The sequence below is a fragment of the Bos indicus x Bos taurus genome, chromosome 29 (assembly GCF_003369695.1).
Source record: "Bos indicus x Bos taurus breed Angus x Brahman F1 hybrid chromosome 29, Bos_hybrid_MaternalHap_v2.0, whole genome shotgun sequence".
Lineage (NCBI taxonomy): Eukaryota > Metazoa > Chordata > Mammalia > Artiodactyla > Bovidae > Bos > Bos indicus x Bos taurus.
The window spans coordinates 7,149,235-7,172,092 of record NC_040104.1 but is presented as its reverse complement, the minus strand read 5'-3'; the positions used below and the strand labels follow the sequence as shown (position 1 = coordinate 7,172,092).

General features: G+C 55.6%; 4 protein-coding genes across 6 annotated transcripts; 2 read left to right on the top strand and 2 right to left on the bottom strand.

The window, feature by feature from the left end:
• The first annotated feature begins 998 nt into the window (after positions 1 to 998).
• CTSW (cathepsin W) lies at positions 999 to 4,428 on the top strand. The gene is made up of 10 exons (XM_027531407.1): positions 999 to 1,119; positions 1,392 to 1,476; positions 2,269 to 2,382; positions 2,745 to 2,893; positions 3,044 to 3,140; positions 3,230 to 3,310; positions 3,413 to 3,538; positions 3,750 to 3,814; positions 3,900 to 4,109; positions 4,190 to 4,428. Exons 1-10 carry the CDS (start codon positions 1,033 to 1,035, stop codon positions 4,298 to 4,300), a joined length of 1,125 nt encoding a protein of 374 aa, XP_027387208.1. The 5' UTR covers positions 999 to 1,032; the 3' UTR covers positions 4,301 to 4,428.
• A 192-nt stretch (positions 4,429 to 4,620) lies between these two features.
• Positions 4,621 to 8,728, bottom strand: FIBP (FGF1 intracellular binding protein). Of its 3 annotated transcripts, none has more exons than XM_027531408.1 (10): positions 8,498 to 8,728; positions 8,098 to 8,296; positions 7,768 to 7,894; positions 6,762 to 6,862; positions 6,096 to 6,250; positions 5,721 to 5,829; positions 5,581 to 5,644; positions 5,256 to 5,342; positions 5,072 to 5,169; positions 4,621 to 4,742 (listed from the first exon to the last, which is right to left on the bottom strand). In XM_027531408.1, the coding sequence occupies exons 1-10, from the start codon at positions 8,580 to 8,582 to the stop codon at positions 4,673 to 4,675; spliced, it is 1,095 nt and encodes a 364-aa protein (XP_027387209.1). In that variant the 5' UTR covers positions 8,583 to 8,728; the 3' UTR covers positions 4,621 to 4,672. The 3 variants fall into 3 exon arrangements, 2 of the variants coding, with proteins under 2 accessions (XP_027387209.1, XP_027387212.1); XM_027531411.1 differs by having other exon boundaries at positions 6,117 to 6,250; XR_003509326.1 differs by lacking the exon at positions 5,256 to 5,342 and having other exon boundaries at positions 4,623 to 4,742; positions 5,072 to 5,195.
• A 1,985-nt stretch (positions 8,729 to 10,713) lies between these two features.
• CCDC85B (coiled-coil domain containing 85B) lies at positions 10,714 to 11,992 on the top strand. The gene has a single exon (XM_027532243.1). It carries the CDS (start codon positions 11,145 to 11,147, stop codon positions 11,751 to 11,753), a length of 609 nt encoding a protein of 202 aa, XP_027388044.1. The 5' UTR covers positions 10,714 to 11,144; the 3' UTR covers positions 11,754 to 11,992.
• Positions 11,993 to 12,590: 598 nt separating this feature from the next.
• Positions 12,591 to 18,987, bottom strand: FOSL1 (FOS like 1, AP-1 transcription factor subunit). Its single transcript, XM_027532242.1, has 4 exons — positions 18,570 to 18,987; positions 16,178 to 16,375; positions 14,058 to 14,165; positions 12,591 to 13,638 (listed from the first exon to the last, which is right to left on the bottom strand). The coding sequence occupies exons 1-4, from the start codon at positions 18,657 to 18,659 to the stop codon at positions 13,219 to 13,221; spliced, it is 816 nt and encodes a 271-aa protein (XP_027388043.1). The 5' UTR covers positions 18,660 to 18,987; the 3' UTR covers positions 12,591 to 13,218.
• Positions 18,988 to 22,858: the final 3,871 nt, after the last annotated feature.

Here is a 22,858-nt window from a genome sequence, read left to right as displayed (position 1 = left end):
TAAAAAGGGACCTCAGGACTTTGGGAAGATTCCCAATGAACGAAGAAATGAGCTAATCAGCACATGAATGAATGGATCCCTTCCCCTGGCTCCCATCCCCATGGAAACCCCAGAAAACCAGTTCCTTTTCTCGCCTGTCTCTGGTCTTGGATGCTGGTTCTCAGACTGAAGGTCCATGTGAGAGCCCCCGAACCTAAGGACCCACTTCAAGGCACAAGTGACAGGTGTTAACACCTCTGCCCAGGCCTCAGCCTCTGGCCTGGCTCTGTCTGAGTTGCCAATCCTGCTATCTTCCTGCTCCCTGAAGCCCATTCACATACCTCTTCCTCTCCCCAGACTGTGACAAGAATGAAGAACAGAGGAGGTCATAGCTGCCACTTGCTGTCTCCTGGACCCTGAACTTTTCTCGTTAAAAAAAAATGACTAATCACTAAGCCAGCAAATCCCCCCTGAGCCAGCTCTGCATGCGGCCCCTTCCTGGGTGCTGAGGATGCAAGCAAGGCAGACACATGCGGTGTGCGCACAGCAGGGGCTCAAGGGGCTGCAGGTCATACCACAGGCTAGGCGAGCTTCTTGGAGGGGACACCTGAGCTGACTGAGCTTTGTAGTACGATGAGCAAGAATGCTTCCTGGGGGGTACTGACCACCGTTCACACCCCCCATCATTAGGGCCTGTGGCTCCCATAGCCCTATTTCCCCCTCCAGGCACCAATGGCCCTATATTGTCACTGCCCACTTAGCATCTGTCTCCTCCTGTCCCCTTAAGGCCAGATCCATCTCCACATCCTTAGGACTGCCCAGGACAGGGTTGGCAGAGAGGCTCTGCTGAATACAACAGGTAGAGTGGGGTACTGGCAGGCAGGGGCCGTGCTGAGACAGAAGCCTGAAGCCCTCTTGTGTATGTGTGTGTGTGTGGGGTCCTCCTCCCCTTCCTGACCTGGTTTCCCTTTTGTGGTTTCTCCAGCTCCACCCTCTAAGCCCCTCTACCGTGGTCTGCAGTTTCCTGCCCCAGACACTCTAGTCTGCCGCATCATGGCACCAACTGTCCATCTCTCCTGCCTCCTGGCCCTGCTGGTGGCAGGCCTGGCTCAAGGCATCAAGGACTCCCTCAGGGGCCAGGTAAGTGTCCCCAACTTTCTCCCCATGTCTGGGGCTCACCCCGGCAGAAACAGGGGTTTGTTCCTATTTCTCAGAGGGAGTAACTGAGACTGAAGGGATGATCCATGTGCTCAGGCCCACACAGGGAGAAAGGCGGGTGAACCGGTTGCTCCCCTAGTCCAGTCCCAGCTCGGGTGGGAGCTGAGGTGTGGTCCCCGCCATGACTCCTCACCTCACCCCCTCCCCACTGCTCTTTTTACACCCCCCGCCCCCCACCCTGCACCGCCACCCAGGACCCAGGTCCCCAGCCACTGGAGCTGAAAGAGGTCTTCAGATTGTTTCAGATGCAGTACAACCGGAGTTATCCAAATCCAGCAGGTATGCCAGGGCACGTGCGTCCCCAGTCCAAACCCCTGCTCTCATCTAACAGACAAGGAAATTCAGGCTCAGGGTGGGGAATGCATTTGGCCAAAGCCACTCAGGAGGACAGTGACGTGGGGCTGAGAGTGTACTCCCTGGTTTCCCAAACAAGCAGGGACGGGATCCTCCTTGGCTATGAACCTGGAGGGAGGTGGTAGCTGTTGGGGGTTTGACTGGTCCGAGAGGATCGTCACGTCCAGAGCCACTTTCCTGTGACTGCAGCAGCAGGAGACTGCTAGTCATCCAGGAGGCACCCAGGGTTACCCATTTTGTGGATTCCCTCTCCCATGCGTTGCCAGCCCTGTTCCTGCCCTCTGGATCTCATCTCCCATGGGGGAGGTCCGTGGGCACCTTTCAGCCTGACTTCCTGTGCCAGGGACTTGTACCCCAACCCTCCCCTGCCATGTTCCAGCCACAGACTTGCGGCCAGAGGTGTGAAGTAGAGACAGAGATGACCTGGCAGGAAGTCGGTTTCTGACCACCCACCTTTCCCTTGTCACTAGCTTTCCGACTTTTCACTTGGCTTCTTCAGGTGGGCAGATACTCTCTACCTGCCTTCAACGAAACTCCAACCGTAGGGGCCCTGGGGAGCCACTTCCTTGGTCCAGGTGTCTGTAGCGGGGTCTGCAAAGACCATAGGAAAGGAGCCAGTGCTTACCTGGGAGAGTTTGGGTGGAAAGCCAAACTGGTGGCCGCTTCCTGTCTCTGAGGGCTTGCGAGCCAGCCTAGGACAACCTCCTTTTGGTTTAGAGTACGCCCGCCGCCTGGACATCTTTGCCCAAAACCTGGCCAAGGCTCAGCGGCTGCAGGAGGAGGACCTGGGCACAGCCGAGTTTGGGGTGACTCAATTCAGTGACCTCACAGGTACTGGACTCCTGGCAATGGGTGGTAGGCGGGGAAGCAGGATCTTCCCCAGCAGATACCAGGCTGACTTGGCTTCTGTTCCCCAGAGGGACTCTCGAGCTGGGGGTTTGCCCTGAATCCGAGATCAGGGCAGGAACTCTGTGGAGGCCTGGGCGGTAGCCCAGCTCACAGAGACACCGGGTGCAGGGCTGTGCGCCCCAGCAAGGAACCTGGCCTCCCTCTAGGCCTCAGGGTCCTCATCTTTCTGCCTCCAGGGGCATTACAGGGACTCAAATGGCTCAGGATGTGGATGGCTGGGGTGGGAAGCAGGATGTGGGGGGAGGGGTCAAAACACTGAACTTCATGGCCCCATGTGTCCCCAGAGGAGGAGTTTGTCCAGCTTTATGGAAGCCAGGTGGCTGGAGAGGCCCTCGGTGTGAGTAGAAAAGTGGGGTCTGAAGAGTGGGGGGAATCAGAGCCCCAGACCTGTGACTGGCGGAAAGTTGGCACCATCTCACCCGTCAGGGACCAGGTATCTGCCTCCACCCCAAGCCCAGCAGCCTGGCCAGTCCAGCCCCGGGGCGGGGGCGGAGGGGGGGGTGCGTGGGGGGTGTGGGGAGGCGGGGAGGAGAGGGCCTGCAGTCTTTACCCGCCCCCACCACCGCCATCCTTTCCCCACTAGCGAAACTGCAACTGCTGCTGGGCCATGGCGGCAGCGGGCAACATCGAGGCCCTATGGGCCATCAAGTTCAGAGACTTCGTGGAGGTCTCCGTGCAGCGTATGGCTGGGGGCAGGGGCTGGGGTGAGGACCAAAGGAGGTGGGGGTGCCTGAGGCCTGGGCACACACATTGTCCCTTCTGGCACCAGAGCTGCTTGACTGTGACCGCTGTGGGAACGGCTGCAGGGGTGGCTTCGTCTGGGATGCGTTCCTCACTGTCCTCAACAACAGTGAGTGCCTGGCTGCTCCAGGCAGTCGTGGTGGGGGAAGGATGGGGCGGGTACTGTTCCTGAGCTGAACTGAGCCTCCTCCTGGGCCTTGCTTATCTCCAGGCGGCCTGGCCAGTGAGAAGGACTATCCATTCGATGGGAGTGGCAAAACCCACAGGTGCCTGGCTAAGAAGTACAAGAAGGTGGTCTGGATCCAGGATTTCATAATACTGCAGGCCTGCGAGCAGAGTGCGGGCACAATGGGGACACGGGTGGGCACAGGGGGGAGACGGACAGGGACAGACGGACCAGGACAGACGGGGCTATAGACAGAGACGGAGGCCATCTCTGGGGGCGGGGGCTAGAGGGTGGAAAAGAGGAAGAGATAGATAGAGATGCCCATGAGCCGAGAGCAGGGGATGAAGGAGTGGCAGGGCTAGATGGCACCTTCCACCCCCAGGCATGGCCAGGCACTTGGCCACCGAGGGCCCCATCACCGTGACCATCAATATGAAGCTACTGCAGGTGAGATAAGGTAGGGAATGGGGCGGGGGGGGGTGGCGGGTGCATATAGGGGAGGTGGCCCGACTCGGCCTCTCTGCCCCTGCAGCAATACCAGAAGGGTGTGATCAAGGCCACACCTACCACCTGTGACCCCACACTAGTGGATCATTCTGTCCTGCTGGTGGGTTTTGGTAAAACCAAGTCGGTGGAGGGGAGGCAGGGGAAGGCGGCCTCGTTCGGATCCTACGCGCGCCCTCGCCGCTCCATGGCATACTGGACCCTGAAGAACTCCTGGGGGCCTCAGTGGGGTGAGGAGGTGAGTGTGATCTACGGGGGCGGACAGGGCAGGACAGACCTCTCCCCGCTGTCTGGCGCTGATGGGCCCTCACTTCTTAGGGCTATTTCCGGCTGCATCGAGGGAGTAACACCTGCGGCATCACCAAGTTCCCGGTCACCGCCAGAGTGGACAAGCCTAAGAAGCAGCACCAAGTCTCTTGCCCTCCCTGAGGCTGCCTGGCTGCCCTTTGGCTCTCTCCTGCTGTGCCCGTTACCTTCCCCTGCCACCCGCCCCAAGGCTTTTGCCTAGTTCCCCAGTATTCTCGCTGGGGATTGAATAAAGCAAGACAAGACCCGTCTTTGGAGTGGTCACGGCTGGGGTGGGGAAACGGATGGGGAGCGAGTAGATACCGTTCTCCGACATGTCCCTGTCCCTGTGCGGTCAACGGACACATACATTCTCATACACCATGACACTCAAAGAGATGTACGTGTACAACGGGCACACACTTCCACGCGCGGACCCATGTGAGTACCCACTCACAGCCTCCTCCAAAGTCATGGCAACTTTATTGTCAGTGTGGCCAGGGCAGGGCAGGGGCCTCAGTCATGATAGAGGCGCAGGAGGCAGCCACGGAGGGTGCCCATGTAGCGGTCCCAGAGCGCCTGGTGCCTGCAATGGTAACAGTAATGGTGTTGGCTGATGTTGACTGGATCCCCATGACCCTGCTCCACGAGCTCTCAACACCTTCACTCGTTTAATCCTCACGGGATTCCTATAAGCCTTAATGCTGTCACCCCCAGCTTATGTCTGAAGGAACGGAGGCACACAGAGAGAAAGGAACTTGTCAAGATCAGGTCAATTTCTCAGTGATGGAGCTGAGACTCTGGTCAACAGAGTGACTTCCAACCCCAGGGCCAAAGCACAGGGAACTCAGAGTCTGCAGGAGAGCTGGGCCCCAGCAGGGAGCCAGCAGGATAAGGAAGCCTGAGATCTCTCACCGGAAGCCATCCAGGGAGTGGACCGAAGCGGAATACTGATTCAGGAAGAGCCGCACGTCATTCAATGGCCAGTGGTCGGAGCGGCAGGGTTCCACGAACTGTGGGTCCAAGGTAACATCCAGCACTGGTATAGCCCAGGGACAGGCCAGGATGGGGTCAGAGGGCAGCCGACAGAACAACTCACCTTCTCCACGAGGTCTACAAACAGGTCTCTGACATCCTTATTGTGGGTCAGCTTGGCGGCCACGTTCACCAGCCCCCGGGACAGGTTCTGTCGGGGAGGGAGCCTGGGAGTTCGGCCTTCTGTCCGAGAGAGGCTGGGGGCTGAAACCACATCTATCCACCTCCCTCAATCAAGTAATTCCCCAGCGTTTAAGAGCTGGCTCCCCCAGGGGCAGGCAGAGGGAACAGCAGCACTGCCTGAAGCCAACAGCAGGGCTGCTGGGGTGGGGACAGGGCTCTGGAGGCTGAAGATGCCCCAAGGATAGAGGCTGGACTGGGCCACAGACCTTGAAGTTGGCTTCCATCTCCGAAAAGACACCAAGCTTCCCCCGGAGGGCCGTGCACACCAAGCTGAAGGAAGACAGGGTCAAGGCCCGCACTGCCTGGGCGCCCACTTCAGGCCCCGCCCCACAGACCCCAGGGTCACCTCTTGTGCAGGTCTAGAAGGTCCTTGTCAGCCACAAGCACCTTGAGCTCCTTCAAGTCCTGGAGAAACTCCTTGTCCAAGTCCATGTCCATGTCATCCACCTGGGAGTCTAAGTGAGGCCCACGAAGGGAATTGAGGTGGGAGATTCAAAAATGCCTCCTGTGATAACCTGAGCCCCCCTCCCATTTCATGGCACCCCACAAGACAAAAGAGCACGCTGGGTGTGACAGAGCTGGAGGGACTGGCCCCAAGCCAGAGAGACGCTGTGGGTCCCTTGTCTGCAGACAAGCTGTGTGTGGGGGCGCTGGGCCGTGAGCAGAAGCGGCTGGGCAGGGGCCCTGAAGAAGAAGGGCTGCTGGGAACGGGGGCCTGCACCTGGATCAGTGGGGGCCTCACCGACGGCTCCGAGGGTCCAGTTTTGGATCATGAGCTCAGCACAGAAGGCAAAGTCCCCAAAGCTCAGATACTGCAGTTTTTTCTTCCCTGTCTCAAAGCGATTGTTGGCAAAGAAGACGATGGCTGCATAGTCCCTGCGGGGTAGGGAGAGGAGGGGGTCCATCAGGGCTTGAAATTCCTTCTTAGCAAGCAGTTCCCAGCTACAACATCGGCAGGACCTCCGTGTTCTGGCCTCTCTCTACCCTAACTCACTGTGTGATGGGTTTCAAGTCACGTCTCTCTGGGCCTCCTCCTCTGGGCAAAGAGAAGGTTTCAGCCCGGCTCTCCTAAGGGACACGGTGGGAGACCACAGGGTAACAGCGACCACTTACTGAGTACTTACTAAGCCCCAGGGGCTGTGCCATCATGGGCTTTACCCATGGCACCTCACAACAGTCCAGCTGGTGAATGGCCAGGCTGGGATTCCAACCCAGGCCAGTCTGAACCAAAGTACAACCCAAGAGAGGGATAACCACTGCCCCCCTACAGCATGGAGGTCATGCAGGTTGGGGCAGAAAACAAGGGTCAGCTTCAGGGCATAAGGAAGGAGTGTGCAGGAGGGGGAGGCAGTTGGCTCCTCACCTGGCCCCTCTCCTGGCCCCTCACCTGGCCAGCCGGTCGGACAGGAGGAAGTGCTGCTGGATGTTATCCACCAGGGAGCCCCGCATTTCCTCCACCACCTTGAAGACGCGCTTAAAGTTGTCGAACTGCAGGGCAGTTAGAGGAGAAGGACAGGTCAGGTTGCTCACTCAATAAACTGTTGGGTGAGCATCCCTCTGTCACTGACCCACCTATCCAATCACCAGACACGGATGGAGTATTTGCTATTCCTTCAACAAACTATTATCCCCTGCATTGGCAGGTGGATTCTTTACCAATGTGCCACCTGGAAAGCCCCATTAATTATTAATACCTCTTATCAATTCCCCAAATGTTCACCAGCTTCTGCCATCTTGCCTTGGATAAATGTTTACTCACTCTTATCAACAAATTCACCCCTATTTTAGCATCATGCTCTCTAGCTCTTCACCAGTTTGTGCTGAAACTGACCTTCCTGGCTAAGCCCCAGGAACTCAAAAAAGAGCAAATACTAAGCCATCTTGGGGAGCTCACAGGAATCACAGAGGAAAATGCTAAAGGCCCAGTTAGAAGGGTTACTTCTTCCTGGCACCACTGGCAAGGCTTTTGGAGAAGGTGGTATATGACCACCCACCTCAACCCCTGACCCTGCCTTAGATTTCAAGGGGTAGATATGTCCTAAAATAATACCCTGTAAAAATAATACAGGCAGGGGCAGATGAGCAAAAGGAAGCCAGGGGCTGGGGAGTCTAGAGAGGGGGGCAGGGACAGGATGATAGGAGAGTCTGAAGGTCAAGGCCAAGGAATGTGGCTGCTATAGGAAAGAATGGGAGCCATTCAAAGTTCGTGAGCAGAAGAAAGCTAAGGTCTGAGAAGTCACTCTGGCTCAAGAGTAGGGGACGGCTTGGAAGGGGCAAAAGGAGGAGAGTGGAAACGAAGGCACTGCCACAGAGGTGTTGGAGTGGGCTGGAGGCGAGGCAGGAACCAAAGGGATGGCGCAAAGGGGCGGGCTGCAGACAGCTGCAGTGCCCACCTGTCTCCGGCAGCTCTTGAGGGTGATGCCTGTTTTGGTGCTGATATCATCCAGGTCTTTCTTGGTGCCCTTAGACAGCTTTTTGCCCAGCACCTCCCGCACGAAGGCCTCGTCAAAGGCATAATACCTGTGGGGAGTTGGGGACGACACTACTGACTTTCCATAAGAAGAGGGGAGAGGAGAGCTGGCAGGACCTGGGTTTGGCCCCTTCTGCTCTCAACTTTCTCCCGGCTTGGGTAAGTCCCGACCGTCCCCGGGCCTCATCGTCAGCCTGCAAAATGGGTACATGGCCAGACTGATTGGCGTCCCCACCACCCGCCAGGTGAGCACCTCTCGATGAGCAGCGCCTGTCGAGAGGGCGGGATCTGGAAAATAAGCTGGTGAAGCAGCTTGGGAGGCGCGTGGAGCAGGCGCTCGAGCATGTGGAAAGTCCGGTAGTGGTCCATGGTGTCGCTCTGCAGCACCGCTGCTGTGGCGCCGGTCTGCTCCAGAATTCCCGAGCGCACCCTCAGGGCCACCGCGTCGCTCACTGGGAAGCGAGGGCTGGCATCAGGCCCCGCCCCGCCGACCCTAGAGGTTCTTCAGGGATTTCAGCCCCGAGCCCCAGGCATTTCATACTCCCAGGCCTCTGCCCACTGCCCTATAGGATGCCTAGTCCTGGCTTGGCCCCCTCTCCCATCCAAAACAACCGCTCCGCCAGACCGGCTCCCCCAGTCGGCCCCCCACAGACCCGAATAACCGTCCAGCCAAAGGCGATACACGTCCTCGTCGATGAGGGTCGTGTTCCCCACGAAGATGTCCAGTTCGCTGGTCATGGCGACGCCCGGACCCGGGCGCTACCGCAGCGCCCCAGCAGGAGCGAGCACTGCCCGGGCCCGGCACGCCGCCGCCGGGCCACTTCCGGGAGCACTGACATTCGTCTCCCGGCACCCGGAGCCAGAGAAGGACCACTTCCGGGACAGAGCTAGTCTGGGCAGGAGCCGCGAGGGAAGAAGCTGAGGCGGAGGCGGTTGGGTAGCCCCTCCTCCCAGCGGGAGGGGGAATCTCGGGTTCCCGGGTTCCCAGCCCAGCCCACCCCACCCTCACGCCGGCCGGGTTTGCAGGAGGGCATCCAGAGCCAAGGCCTCTGGCTAGTTGCCCCTGTCCCAGCAACCTTCACCCTCATATCCTCCTGGTTGTTCTGTGCCCTTTTGCGGGGAGCCCCACTACTTTGACCTGTATCCTGAATGTAGTAGCTCCACAGGGCTCTATGGGGTTCCCTGGTGGCTCAGCGGTAAAGAATCCACCCGCCAACACAGGAGATGCGAGTTCCACCCCTGGATCGGGAAGATCCCCTGGAGAAGGAAATAGCTACCCACTCCAGTATTCTTGCCTGGGCAGTCCCTGGGGTTGTGAAAGAGTAGGACACGACTGAGCGACTAAACAACAGGGCTCTGTCCTGAATCTTTTTTATGCAAAAAAAGTTGTCTGGCTCGTCTTCAAGGGCCCTTGCTGAGGGCCCCTCAGTCCATCCTGCAGATGAACCCCTCTCCTGAATATGGGGTACCTATTCCCATGGTTTTAAGCCAATCGGCCCGCCTCCACCCCTCCAACTAATGACCTCCCTGTTACAGCTTAGAGCTCTGTCTGGAAGTCCACATCCAGTCGGCCACCAACCTGTAACTCTTTCCACTCGGTTCCCCACAGCCAGACCTGTTGGTTTCCTGATCTGTTCCCACCCACACCCCACACACACACACCCCCACACACACCCCCACACCCCCATCCCCGTGTTCCTATTTCAGGAACAGCCCCTACATCCACCCTGTTCTCATACCAGAAACCTGGGCTTCTCCCAGACTCTTCTCTCTCCACATTCAAGTCTGCTGATTTGCCTCCTGAATATTTCTAGTATCTGTTTTGTCCTCTCCACCCCCACTGCACTGTCCAAGCCTAGTCCTTCTGCATAGCTCTCTTTGCCCACTGACACATTGTTCTCAGTAATCTTTCTGCCTACATCCCCTCCCTGTGGTCCATCCCACACAGAGCAGCCCAATCAACCTTTTTAAAAAATGTATTTTCAAAAATATTACTCCCCTGCTGAAATCCTTACTCCATCTAAATGCTCCATCTTAATATTTAAAGCCCTTAAGAATTTAGCTCTACATTTGTTGCCTGCCTTTCTCTCTTACCACTTTCTCTAAGAACTGCCTTTCCAAAACAGACACGAAAAACCAGTTTACTCTCGCTGTTCCTAAAGCATGGAGTCTCTTTCAGTCCCCAGACTTTCATCGTGCTATTCTCTCTTCCTCAAATAGCCCTCTCATGACTCGCCAAAGTCCTATACATCTTTCAGGGTCCCTCTGGTAGCACCTCTTTGGGGAAAGCTTCCCAGGTGGCCATAGAACCCGCCTGCCAATGCAGGAGACATGAGATGTGGGTTCCATCCCTAGGTTGGGAGGCTCCCCTGAAGGAGGGCATGGCAACCCACTCCAGTATTCTTGCCTCGAGAATCCCCATGAACAGAAGAGCCTGCCAGGCTACAGTCCATAGAGTCGCAAAGAATGGGACACGTTTGAGGCGACTTAGTGGGTGGGGTCAGTCCCTCAAAATGTGGTCTTCCTCCATTTGCGTCTTCATCGCAGCTTGTCGCCTCTTCCAGATCAAGACCTCTTTAAGGACAGTATAAGGATATGACTCAAGTTTATTTCTGCGTAGCCCTTACACACAATAAAAGTTTACTGAACAAACAAATCCGTTGTATGCCCCTCCCACCGGACAGGAAACGGTCTGTGAGAGGGAGAGTAGGCTGATGATGTGAGCCAGGACGTTTGGACTTTAATTTCCAAGGACTGAAAGCGATGCTCAGTGAGTCGAGACTCTACAGTTAGAGCAAAGCTAGGAAGGATGGAAAGGCGATCCGTCTGGATTTTGTCAGAGGGTGGGCGGAAGAGTTGAGGGTCGACACTGGAATCTTGGTTCTCAGAGGGAGCCGAGAGGCCTGGGCTCGAGCTTGAGGCAGTTTGGAATTGGAAGGTACGAAGCACGTAGTTTGGGGCTGACTGGCACCGAGGTCGGGGACGCGGATACTCAGAGTCAGCGAGCATCAGGGACACCACGGTCCGAAGTGGGCGGGGAAGGGCTTCATTCTGGGAGCCTGGACCCCGCCCTCTTCTGAGGGCGCTAGCCCGGATTGGCTCTTCGTCCTTGATGTCATGGGGCCCCGCCCCGGCGCGCGCCCCGCCGCGTGCCCACCCCCGCGCGGCTGCTGCATCCTACGCTAGCTCCACCACAGCTTGTCCACTGAGCGGTTGCCTGAGCCCCAGCGGCGAGGAGCTCGTCGTGGGGCTCCTGGGCCGCGGCGGCGGGCAGGCGATGCTCCAGAGGCTTAGGCAGCCATGGAGGCCGAGACGGGCGGCCTGGAGGAGCTGACGGATGAAGAGATGGCGGCTCTGGGCAAGGAGGAGCTGGTGCGGCGCCTGCGGCGGGAGGAGGCGGCACGCCTGGCGGCTCTGGTGCAGCGCGGCCGCCTCATGCAGGAGGTGAATCGGCAGCTACAGGGTCACCTGGGCGAGATCCGCGAGCTCAAGCAGCTCAACCGGCGCCTACAGGCCGAGAACCGCGAGCTGCGCGACCTCTGCTGCTTCCTGGACTCGGAGCGCCAGCGCGGGCGGCGCGCCGCGCGCCAGTGGCAGCTCTTCGGGACCCAAGCATCCCGAGCCGTGCGCGAGGATCTAGGCGGTTGTTGGCAGAAGCTGGCTGAGCTGGAAGGCCGCCAGGAGGAGCTGCTGCGGGAGAACCTGGCGCTCAAGGAGCTCTGTCTGGCGCTGGGCGAAGAGTGGGGTCCCCGAGGCGGCTCCGGCGGCTCGGGGGGCTCTGGCGCTGGGCCGACACCCGAGCTGGCCTTGCCCCCCTGCGGTCCTCGTGACCTGGGCGATGGAAGCTCCAGTACCGGCAGCGTGGGCAGCCCCGATCAGTTGCCCCTGGCCTGCTCCCCAGATGACTGAGGGCACAGCTTCCCGCCGACGCCCACCCGGATTGCTCCTCAAGCGGCGAGACTGCGGTGGACCTGTGGACCCGACGCCGCCCCGGCTGCGCACGAAGGGCCGATGGAATGGACTTAGAAACCCTAACACTGAGGAAGGCCCCTGACTCTCGCTGGCGGGGCAGTAGGGGGACTGGAGGCTGGAGTGGAGGGACTTACTGGGGGCTGGGTGGAGGCTAATAAACTGAGGCGGAAGCAGAGCCCATGGCCCGGGCGCGTCTGTTTGGAACTCGCCGGCGTTGGGACGAGGGCGGGGACCATTGGGGGGTACCATTCCCATCTGGAGGGACTGTAGAACTAAGGTGGCTGACTCCCCCATTACCTCAGTCCTGGGGCGGGGTGTGGGACAGTGGTGAGCCATCGGCTCCCCCCATCAGGCCCCAGGACAGGCCGTGATCCGGCCCCAGAAGTGGCTCCAGCTCCCTTCCCGGCTCCTTCCTGTCCAAGACAATGGGGCAGGAAGCAGGTGCGGGGGGCCTAAAACCCACTCAGCCGCCTCCCGAGAGGCTGGAAGGGGCCTAACAGCGCCCTCCGGTGGCACACGCCGGAGCACTGTGGGTCCCCCACCGGGAGGAGGATAATCCTCTTGGCTTGGCACCTCACAGCACTTCTCTTCCTCTTCTCAGTCCTGGAGATGAGGCAGAACAGATGTAGCCTCATTTGTCAGATAAGAAAATCGAGGTCCAGAAATATCAGTTTGTCCAAGGTCAGGTAGTGAGTTGGTGGAGCTGAAATGGGAGCCTGAGGCTTCTGGTTCCAAATGGTCTCCCTTTAGCCTCTGGGTCCAATGAGAGCAGGCTAGAGCTTCAAGCCTTTTATTCCATTTTGGCAGGTTTGTATAAAAATACTCTCTTTAGGAAAATAAATAGCAGCTGCCCACGCTGTGGAGGCTTGTAGCTAAAGTCTTCTCAGAGCTGGGGGCTGCAGGTCAGCTCTGGCACTCTCCTGAGCCGTTCCTTTTAGGAGGCACTGGCAGAGTGTCCTGGTTCAATAACCTGGTGCTGCTGGCAGTGGGGCTGGGTGAGTTAGTGTTCTAGGCTGGTAGAGTATCATCTTCTGTCAGGGGTAGGGTTGGGTGGATCACAGGAAGAGGTGATGAAGACCATAGGGGTGATCTGCAGGGGATTAGGGCTCCAGAGGACCTCTGAGAATCTACAAAGTCCCTTGGGAGCTGCCTGGAATTTTCTCCAACAAATGGGAACTATTTTGTCTCTGATTTAGTGCAAATTGTGCTAGAGAGGCCAGCTCTGGAGAACCAATGGGCAGCTTTGGCTCTACTAGGAAGCAAAATATGCTCAGTCTTGTCTGGAGGGATGGAGAAGAATCTGCTGGGGTTGGACATGGGATATGATCCAGGCCAGCTGGATCAAATGAGCAGGGAAATACTGGTTAGGGTGGCACCCACAGGGAGCAGGAGCCGGAGTGCCTCATAAGGCCAGGAGGGTTGGGGAGCCCAGGGGATCAGAAGAGGGGTCCCCACTGCTGCTGCTACTCTTGCGATGGGCTGAGGCACAGGGCTCTGGCGTACTGGGGTAGGTGAAGACCAGACTGGGGGTGAAAGGAGTCAGGGAGGGTGTGGTCATGAGCGTGGGAGTGTGCAATGCTTCGGGTTCAAGTACAGGCCCTGGGGAAAGGGAGATACATGGCACAGGGCGGGAGGGGCCTGGCGGGCTGCTGGTGCCGCTGGCACCACCTGTGCCGCTGGTTTCGCTCTCCTTGGCCCCTTCTGGGATTTTGCAGATGGGGCGGTGGGCTTCGAGCACCAGCTCCAGGCGCTCCTTCTGTTTCTGCAGCTCCTCAATCTCTCGCTGCAGTCCAGATTTCTCATCCTCCAGTTTGTCGGTCTCCTGTGGACGATAAGGAAAGGAGTAAAGAAGAAGAGGGCTGAATGTCGCAGAGCCTCCCGCAGTGGTAGTGATTGGCAGGTTGGGGCGTGGGGGAGGGGAGGTTGGGGGGAGTAGAGAGTCTCCATCAAGTCTGGACTACAACTCCCATGAGCCCAGGGGAGAAAATAGGCACGATTCCCATCAGGCTAGGGGGCACCTTCGAAGGATATTGTCCGGCCTGCTTCAGCTCTGCTGTGTTCAGAGCGAGACAAGCTGCAACTAATTTTTAACCACTTTTTCCTCGTCTCAGTGCCGCTCCAAAAGGGAGCTGGGGGGAGGGGATGTATCTAATGGCGCCTCTTGCGGCCCTTGGGAACTGGGGACCCTCTGAGGTTGGGTGGGCCTGGACCAGGGTACCCTCTGCACTCGCTGGTGCTCACCGCCTGCAGGAAGTCGGTCAATTCTTTCCTCCGGTTCCTGCACTTGGCCGCGGCTAGCTTGTTCCTCTCCCGCCTCACTCGACGGCGTTCCTCCTCCTCGGGGCTGATCTGGGGGAAGGAGGGTTACAGAGCAGTGAGGTGGACTCTGTGCTGCCGGCCCAGTGGTAGAACCCTGGCGGAGGGCATGGCAGCGCAGGGACGCCCTCAGATTGCTCTTTGGGGACCTCCCCAACCTGACCGGTTCCGTATTTAGTAAGCTTGGATTAGTCAAATTTCCTCCTCGCTCCCAGCTTTTGCTTCCTATGATTCCTCTGGGAATGTCCTCCCTGTCCCACTATAAATCCTAAGCCTCCTCTCCCAGGACTCAACTGAGATCCCTCAGGCCACCACGACCCTTCCTGGAAGTCTTCTTTCATTCCACAGCTATAAGTGGCCGTTGCAGCCACTCTTTTTCAAAGGAACCTCATTCTTTTCAGTCACTTGATAACCAAACCTCCTCTTCCCCAGAGGCTGTAAGCACTAAGAGGGGGTAATGAGAGCGTCTATGTAGTTGTTTATTGGGAACCTACTGTGTGCCAGCTAAGTGCTTTACATGGATCCTTAACCCAGCTTCTCTTGTAAGGAGCCAAAGGCCAGGGAAGATGAATAACTTGTTTGTGGTCCAGAGCAGAAATTAAAATCCATGCACTCCGGGGCTTCCCTGGTGGTCCAGTGGTTAAGAATCTGCTTTGCAATGCCAGGGACACTGGTTTGATCCCTGGTCCAGGAAGATCCCACATGCTGGAGAGCAACTAAGCCTGTGTACCACAACTACTGAGCCAGCGCTCTAGAGCCCGTGCTTTGCAACAAGAGAAGCCAACACAGTGAGAAACCTGTACACCACAAGGAAGAGTGGCCCCTGCTTGCTGCAGCTAGAGAAAGCTTGGCAGCAACGAAGACCCACCAAAGCCAAAAAATAAATAAAGCTTTTAAAGAATCGATGCACTCTATTTAACACTGAGAAAAGGGCCAGCTGATGGACACCACCTCTTGCGAAAAGGAGCCCATTCATAGCCCATCTAGGAGTACTCAGGATCAAAGAGACATGGCTGAAGGAAGTCCAGGAGCTTGCCTCTGGGGCTTACACCATGGTCTCCTTCCATCTGGTCACAAAAGCCAGCCACTCTTTTTCTGCAAAAGCCAGCCCTGACTAATCGCACATCTTTCTCAGGATTCTAACTGTCCTTTCCATCCTCTACCTTGCTGTCAGAGCAAACTCATTAAGGGGCAGCCCTCACCCACTACAGTCTCAGATACGGAAATGCCCCAGGGAGAGGAAAGAGGAACCAGTCCCTTAAAGACCCTCTTAATCATTTATTTGGGCAAGGACTTTATTACTAGCAGTGAGCAGCCAAAAACCCTGGTTTGGAAGGCAAGTGTTCCCAGCTCTTTCAACGTCAAGCCTTCTCTTACCTCCTGGTGAGACACTGTGGCTTGGTGGGTACGATCTGACTTTAGAATTGGACAGTCCTGTCTCATTACTCACTCCTTGTGTGACCTTGGGCAAGTGACTATCTCTCTGTGCCTTCATCTCCTTAGCTGTAAAATGGGGGAAACCCAGAGTTCATTCCCAAGAGGGTTTTTGTGAGGATTAAATGAGTTAGAGAAATTGAGACTCAGAGTAGCTGAAGGAAACCCTTTCTATTCTCTTCTCAGCAATACAGACAGCATAAGCCCACCCTCTCCGTACCTGTCATCAGGTGGAGCCCCTCTACTGCCCACACAGCTTTCCACATATACACCTTACATGTTCTCACCTCTACCTCCATTCCTGCTCCTGCCATCCCCTCTACCTGGAATGTATTTTCCATCATCTTTCTCCCTATGCAAATCCAACCCATCCTTCTAGGCTAATATGCCTCCACCTCCAAGAAGCCTTCCCTGATCCAGAAGTGACAGCACTGCCCTCTGGGCCTCCCCAGGGGCTCTCATCACTTTCTGTCTTGGCCAATAGTAACCAGTGGACCTACTCTCCCCACGCCCCTTCTCAGCCTGTGTTCTGCTTCTGGACAAGAGTTTATTTTCTGCGCCTCAGCACCCCTGTGGACTCAAGAACCTTCATGAGCTCCTCTGCTTCTTACCTGTTCACAGGGCCGGCGACGCACCCCTGGAGTTGGGCCCAGGGCCCGTATGACTCCTGGCCGGGGCTGCGGGGGACTGTACGGGGGATAGGCCAGAGGCCTGGGGTAGCTGCTGGGTCCCAGGAAGTGAGGTTGAACCATCCACTGAAGCTCCTGGTTGCCACTCACAGTGTTGATGCTTGGCACGAGGTGGAACTTCTGAGGGATAAGACATGGAGGGCCAGGGGTAAGGTCTGTGAGGACTGAGGGGCTTCCAATAATAAAGTGTGAATTCCAAGTGCTATCCCAGCCACTTTAAAAATACTGATTCCTTATAATTTGCACAACAGTATCTTCATTTTAAAGGCTTCCCCGGTGGCTCAGAGATAAAGAATCTGCCTGCATTTCTGATGCCAATGCAGGAGATGCAGGTTTGATCCCTGGGTCAGGAAGATATCACTTGGTGGAGAAAAAGGCAACCCACTCCAGTATTCTTGCCTGGAGAATCCCATGGACAGGGGAGCCTGGTGGGCTGCAGTCCATGGGGTTGCAAAGAGTTGGACACGACTTAGTGACTAAACAACAACAAATCTTCATTTTCAGACAGGAAAACAGTTGTCCTTAGACAGACAGTCAATAAGTGGGAAGTGAGGTTTGGGTACAGGTCATCAGGGTCTTACCAACTCCTGCACCCTGTCTGAGTCCCATCTGCACAAAGAAGATAATGACAGCCCTAGGAAGATTCCCTGGGGAAGGAAATGGCAACCTGCTCCAGCATTCTTGCCTGGGAAATCCCATGAACAGAGCAGCCTGGCGGGCTACAGTCCATGGGGTTGCAAAAAGTCAGACACAACTGAGCGACTAAGCACAACTTCAAGGGTGACTAGGAGAATCAGGTAAGAGAGTGTATGTGCGACAGAGCCTGGCAAGTGGCAGGTACCCAACATACAGGGGCCATGGTAGACAAGAGCCATTGCTCTGGGTTCAAGCTAGCCCAGTTCTGATCTTAGCTCAGCCATTTACTGGCTGTCAGGGTAAATTATTTATCCTCAATATGCCTCAATTTCCTTGTTTTTAATATTGTCATAGGTGAGGATCATTTCCCTGATGCCAAGAAGTACCCTTCAGTAGCTCTGAGGTCACAGTTTAATTGACAAACTAAAAAATTTTTTTTAAAAATAGTGGCACAAAATAACAGGTTTTAAAATCCATGGGGTCTTAGATTCTGTGAGACAAGGTAAAAAATGAGGTGGAAAGTGCCCAGCACAATGCAAGACTGCACAATATGCGCTGCCTCGATTCTTTCAGCCAGAAATGTGAGGAATGGGTTGAGATAGGGACTCAGTGTTCCGGAGGAGAAGTGAGTTCAAGCCCTGGGGCTGGGCCCTGGGTGTGGGCCCCCAGCCGTCCGGGAAAGCTCCCTCAAGCCCAGGCAAGTCTAGACAGCAGTGTCCCCGGCTCAGCGCTGCGGGCGCAGTGGCCCAATGACCCTAGTTCCCAGCCTACGTACCGCCGGCGGCATCTCCCGCTCCCGACGTTGTCAGGGCCCGGGCCGCTCCGGGCCAGGAAGGGAGGGGCGCCCGGGGTGAGTCACCCACCGTGACTCGGCCGCCGTGACTCGGCGGAACGGACGCCGCTCCTTCCCTCCCCTAGAGACACGTGCTCATCGCCCCTCGACAGGAAATGGGCACCTGCAGCCTCCCAGGTCCCCCCAACCGGCAGCGGGCGCCGTTCAGTGTCGAGAGTCAGGGGAGCGGGAGTTGCCGGTTGCAAGACCCCGTGCACGTCCTGGCATCTCGCGGTCTCCACGCGCCCCAACCCGTAAAGGGGTCAAGAGCCAGTCTCCTGGATCCCACCAGGTCCACTGCGGCTGGACGGGGATGAGGACTTGGCGATGGGGTGGAGAGGGACAAACAGGCAGGCACACGGATGACCACAGACTGCCCAAGATTCCCAGTCTGTCCGGGCAAGCCGGCTTGGGGAGCCAGTGCGTGGGGACCTCTCGGCCGCGGCTTAGACTCCGGACCTCGGAAATGTCGTCCGAGATAGATCGGGACCCTCTCTGATCCGGTCGGGGCTGGGACTAATCCCGGACCAAGGAATTAACGGTGAACAGGAGGAAGGAGAGGAGGTAACAGAGACGGAGGGACAGAGAGACAACGGACAGAGGGGAAGGGGGACGCGCGCTTGGGCCGATGCTCGCAGAGATGTGTTCCTCCCGCCGCGCGTGCTCTGCTGGGCTGTGGGGCAGAAAGTGCCTTTGGACAGCGGAGAGTGGGCAGGATCCGCTGCCACCGCTCCGATACCTGGTCCCTCCCCCAGTTCCCGGTCCCAGTCCCCGAGTGTGCCGGAGCGGCCCGCGCTCTCCTCGGCGCTGTCCACCTGTGGACTCCAGGTGTCGGGTTCCTCTCACCTGCTGGCCTGTGGCCGGGGGCTGAGTCGGGCCGCCGTACGCACCGCCGGCGCCGGAGCTCGGTCCCGGTTCCCCGTAGTCTCGGAACATGCCCTGGGTTGGCGGCTCTGTGGGGTCCGCGTCGGCGGCTTCGGTTCTGACTCACTCGCTCCTCGCGGAGTCTTTTCTTTTTATGAATGAAAAGTCCTCGGGCTGAACCACTTCTACTCGGGGGGGTGGGCGGGGGAGGGCGGGCATTTCGCCTCGGCTCTGGTCACCTCCAGGCTCCACCTCTCCAGACGCGCCGCCTTTTATCAATCCGCCCTGAACTTTTCTGTCGCCTCCCACAGTCCAGTAGCCGACTGACTCTCGGTGGGGAAAAGGGGCGGATCTGGCGGCTCCTAGGGACAGCCGCGGGCCCGCCCCCTCTGACGTAGCTGCCCAAACATGGTGCGATTTCCTCGCCGCGCCCAGGTGGAGCTAAGGATTCCCCCGCGGTCCTACGCACCTGCGAGCTGCCGGGCTCCCCGCCCCGCCCCGCCCCGCCCCGTCCGCCTAGCCCGGCCCAGCCCCCAAGAGCCGACTTAGCCTTCGCCACCCTCGCCACCGCGGTCCCCCCGCAGCCCACTGTTTGGTCTAGCCTAGTGTTTGCATGCGTAAAATGGGACAAAATATTCACAGAGCGACCTTGCCACGCGTGGGAAGTTGGAATGAAGAATATGAAAGAAGTCTGGAAACTGTACGTCGGATTATAAACGTGATTGATGTTACTAGTATTACCATCATCTGGCTGCTTATTCATGCCCCGAACCATGCTACTGCCATCCAAGTCGTGACATGAGTCCCCTTCACTGGCGCTGTTTTAAGGTTCAGGTATACGAAAAAGTGAACAAATGACAAACCAGAGTTACAAAAATGGTGTGTATTTTAAATAATTACAAGGATATATTAATAGTTTGAACTACCCACAAATACAATGCAATACAATTGCCTTACTCGCAGGATAATTTCAGGAGCTGTAGCAAGTTTTAATTCAGAGCCCCTACCAGTAGTGAGAGCCTGTCAGCTGAGCCTATTGGACACAGTTCTGTGTTCTGATAAACCCCATCTTCCTTAAATACTGTAACTGCTCTCCCAGGACTGTGTTGTCATCAGCCTTGTTTGGAGATTATGTCAAAGGTCTGTGTGAATGTGAGGCCAGGACCAAGCGTCAACAACCGAAAACCAACAACTCTGGGAGGCAGATGCCTTTATCAGCCTCATTTTGCAGATGGGGAAACTGAGGCCTGAACAGAGTAAGGAGCTGCCGGAGTCACACAACTACAGACAGAGAGAGAGCTGGGCAGTCCTGCTTTCCACTGGTACCTCCTTTTGATTGGCTCCAATTTTGTCCTCACATAAGGGAGATTTCAGGAAGATGGGGTCCTGGACTGCCTTCCTCAGGGACAGAGGCCGCGGTTGGTGGATGTATTCAGGACTTAGAACCAAGAGGCCAGCTTGGCCCTGGGCTTCCAGTCCCAGAGCTACCATTTTCTGTCTCTGTTACCCTGGGCAAGTCACCTTCCTTCTGAGTCCCGCTCCCAGTGGGAATAATTGAGCCTCCTGCTGACCTCATGGGGCGGCTGTGGGATTAAATGAGATCACAAATGTGAAAGTGCTTTGTAAGCTATAAAGTGAGGCGCACTCAGAAGGTGGTTACCAGTCTGCTGCCTCTCCCTTTTCCTTATTCTACTCAGTGCTTCTCATTGTCTAAAAAGAAAAGAAACCACCAGCAGTTTACCAGAATGAGAAATACATGGGTATGTATGTGTATGTGTGTGAGTGTGCATGCACGCGTATGTGCACACATGTGTACGTAAGAAGGAGAGGCAGTATGACTCATGGAAAAGAACATACGTGCTGGAATCATACGCCTGGGTTCTGAGTTCAAATTCTGCTTAGGCTGCTCGCCAGCTGTATGACCTTGGTGAGGCACACAATCTCTCAGAGCCTCATCTATGAACTGAGGACATCTGATAACTACAAAATGATAAACATCTCAGGGTTGTTGGAGAATAGATATCAAATCATGTCCCATGCTGAGTACAGCATATAGTAAGAATTTGACAAATAGCAACAAAAAATGCATGTTAAGAAAAAGCCCCATGGGTGGACGCTTTGGGGGTTCTGATCACATGCTAACGTACTTGTGCGCACACACACACACTGATATCTGAAATCTTTGGCTGAGCCCGAGCAGGACAGGTCAGAGTGACAGAAGCAGACAGGTGGTGGCACAGGTCAGCCTTGACTGCATTTGTCTGCCGGCTCCAGAAACACAGCCTGGGGCCGTGACTGAGCAGGAGCTCAGGCTCAAGTGTGTGTGTGTGTGTGTGTGTGTATGATTACATGGCTCTGAAAGTCCCTTCCTGCTCTAACCGTCGGTGGAGCCACAAGGAGCTCTTTTCAGAGGCTGCACATTCCAAGCTTCTCAGTCACTAACTCCTGCCTCGTGGCTGCAGTAACGTTCCTGGCCCTTGACCTCACTAGCTCCCACCCAGTGAGGCCTGATGAGAATCCCAGGGGGCCACAGCGGTTTCAGGAGTCTGGGGGCTGGGAGGTCTGAGAGGCTGGAGCCTTGTCCTTTGGCAGCTGTGTGAGCCTGGCTCGATCAATGTCCCTCTCTGGGCTCCAGACAGTCCCCACCTCCTGGGGCTGCAGTGAGGCAAAAGGAGGTAGTGGATGAGGCTGTTCCGCACCCAGTAGGTTCTGTCAGTGTCCCCAGGGCACTGAGGTGATGTTTATGTTTTCCAGTTTCCATTCACTTCTTACATTGAAGTTTACTTTTTTAAATTGAGGTGAAATTCACATAACATACAATTATCCATTTTAAAGCATACACTTGAGTGGGATTTTGTGCCTGCACAAGATTGTGTAACCACCACTTCAATTTAGTTTCAAAACTTTTTAAATCGTTCCAGATTTAAAACACTCCACGTCCATTAAGTGCTAGTGCTCAGTCGTGTCTGACTCTTTGCGACCCCATGAACTGTAGTCCATCAGCCTCCTCTGTCCATGGGATTTCCCAGGCAAGAATATTGGAGTGGGTTGCCACTTCCTCCTCCAGGGGATCTTCCTGACCCAGGGATCAAGCCCACATCTCCTGCGTCTACCTGCATGTCTACCTGTGTTGGGAGGTGGATTCTTCCCTGCTAAACCACCTAGGAAGCTCATTGAGTAATGGCTCCCAGTTCCCTGGTAACCATGCTCTCATCCCCTGGTAACCACTAATCTGCTGTCTATCGCTACAGATTTGCCTGATCTGGACACTTCATATAAATGAAATTATACAGTTTGTGACCTTTTGTGTCTGGTTTCTTTTACTTAGCATAATGTTTTCCAGGCTTGTCAATATTATAGGCTATATCAGCACTCCATTCCTTTTTATGGCTGAGTAATAGTCTATTGCATGGCTATACCACCATTTATTTATTCATCAGTTGGTGGAATTGGGTTGTTTCTACTTTCTGGTTATTATGAATAATGCTTCTATGGACATTTGTGCACAAACTTTCGTGTGGACATATATTTCCATTTATCTCAGGAATATACCTAACAGTGGAATTTCTGGGTCACATGGTAACTGTATGGATCACAACAAACTGTGGAAAATTCTTAAAGGGATGGAAATACCAGACCACCTTACTTGTCTCCTGAGAAACCTGTATGTGGGTCAAGAAGCTACAGTTAGAAACTTACATGGAACAACTGACTGGTTCAAAATTGGGAAAGGAGTATGACCAGGCTGCATATTGTCACCCTTTTATTTAACTTACATGCAGAGTACATCATGGAAAATGCCGGACCGGATAAAGCACAGGCTGGAATCTAGATTGCCAGGAGAAATATCAATAAACTCAGATATGCAGATGATACCACTCTAACGGCAGAAAGTGAAGAGGAGTTGAAGAGCCTCTTGATGAGGGTGAAAGAGGAGAGTGAAAAAGCTGACTTAAAACTCAACATTCAAAAAGTAAGACCATGGCATCCGGGTCCATTACTTCCTGGTGAATAGAAGGGGAAAAAGTAGAAGCTTGACAGATTTTATTTTCTTGGGCTCCAAAATCGCTGCAGATGGTGACTGTAGCCATGAAATTAAAAGATATTTGCTCCTTGGAAGGAAAGCTATGACAAACCTAGACAACGTATTAAAAAGCAGACATCGCTTTGCCGAAAAGGTGCATATGGTCAAAGCTATGGTTTTTCCAGTAGTCATTATGGATATGAGAGTTGGACATAAAGAAGTCCGAGCACTGAAGAACTGGTGCTTT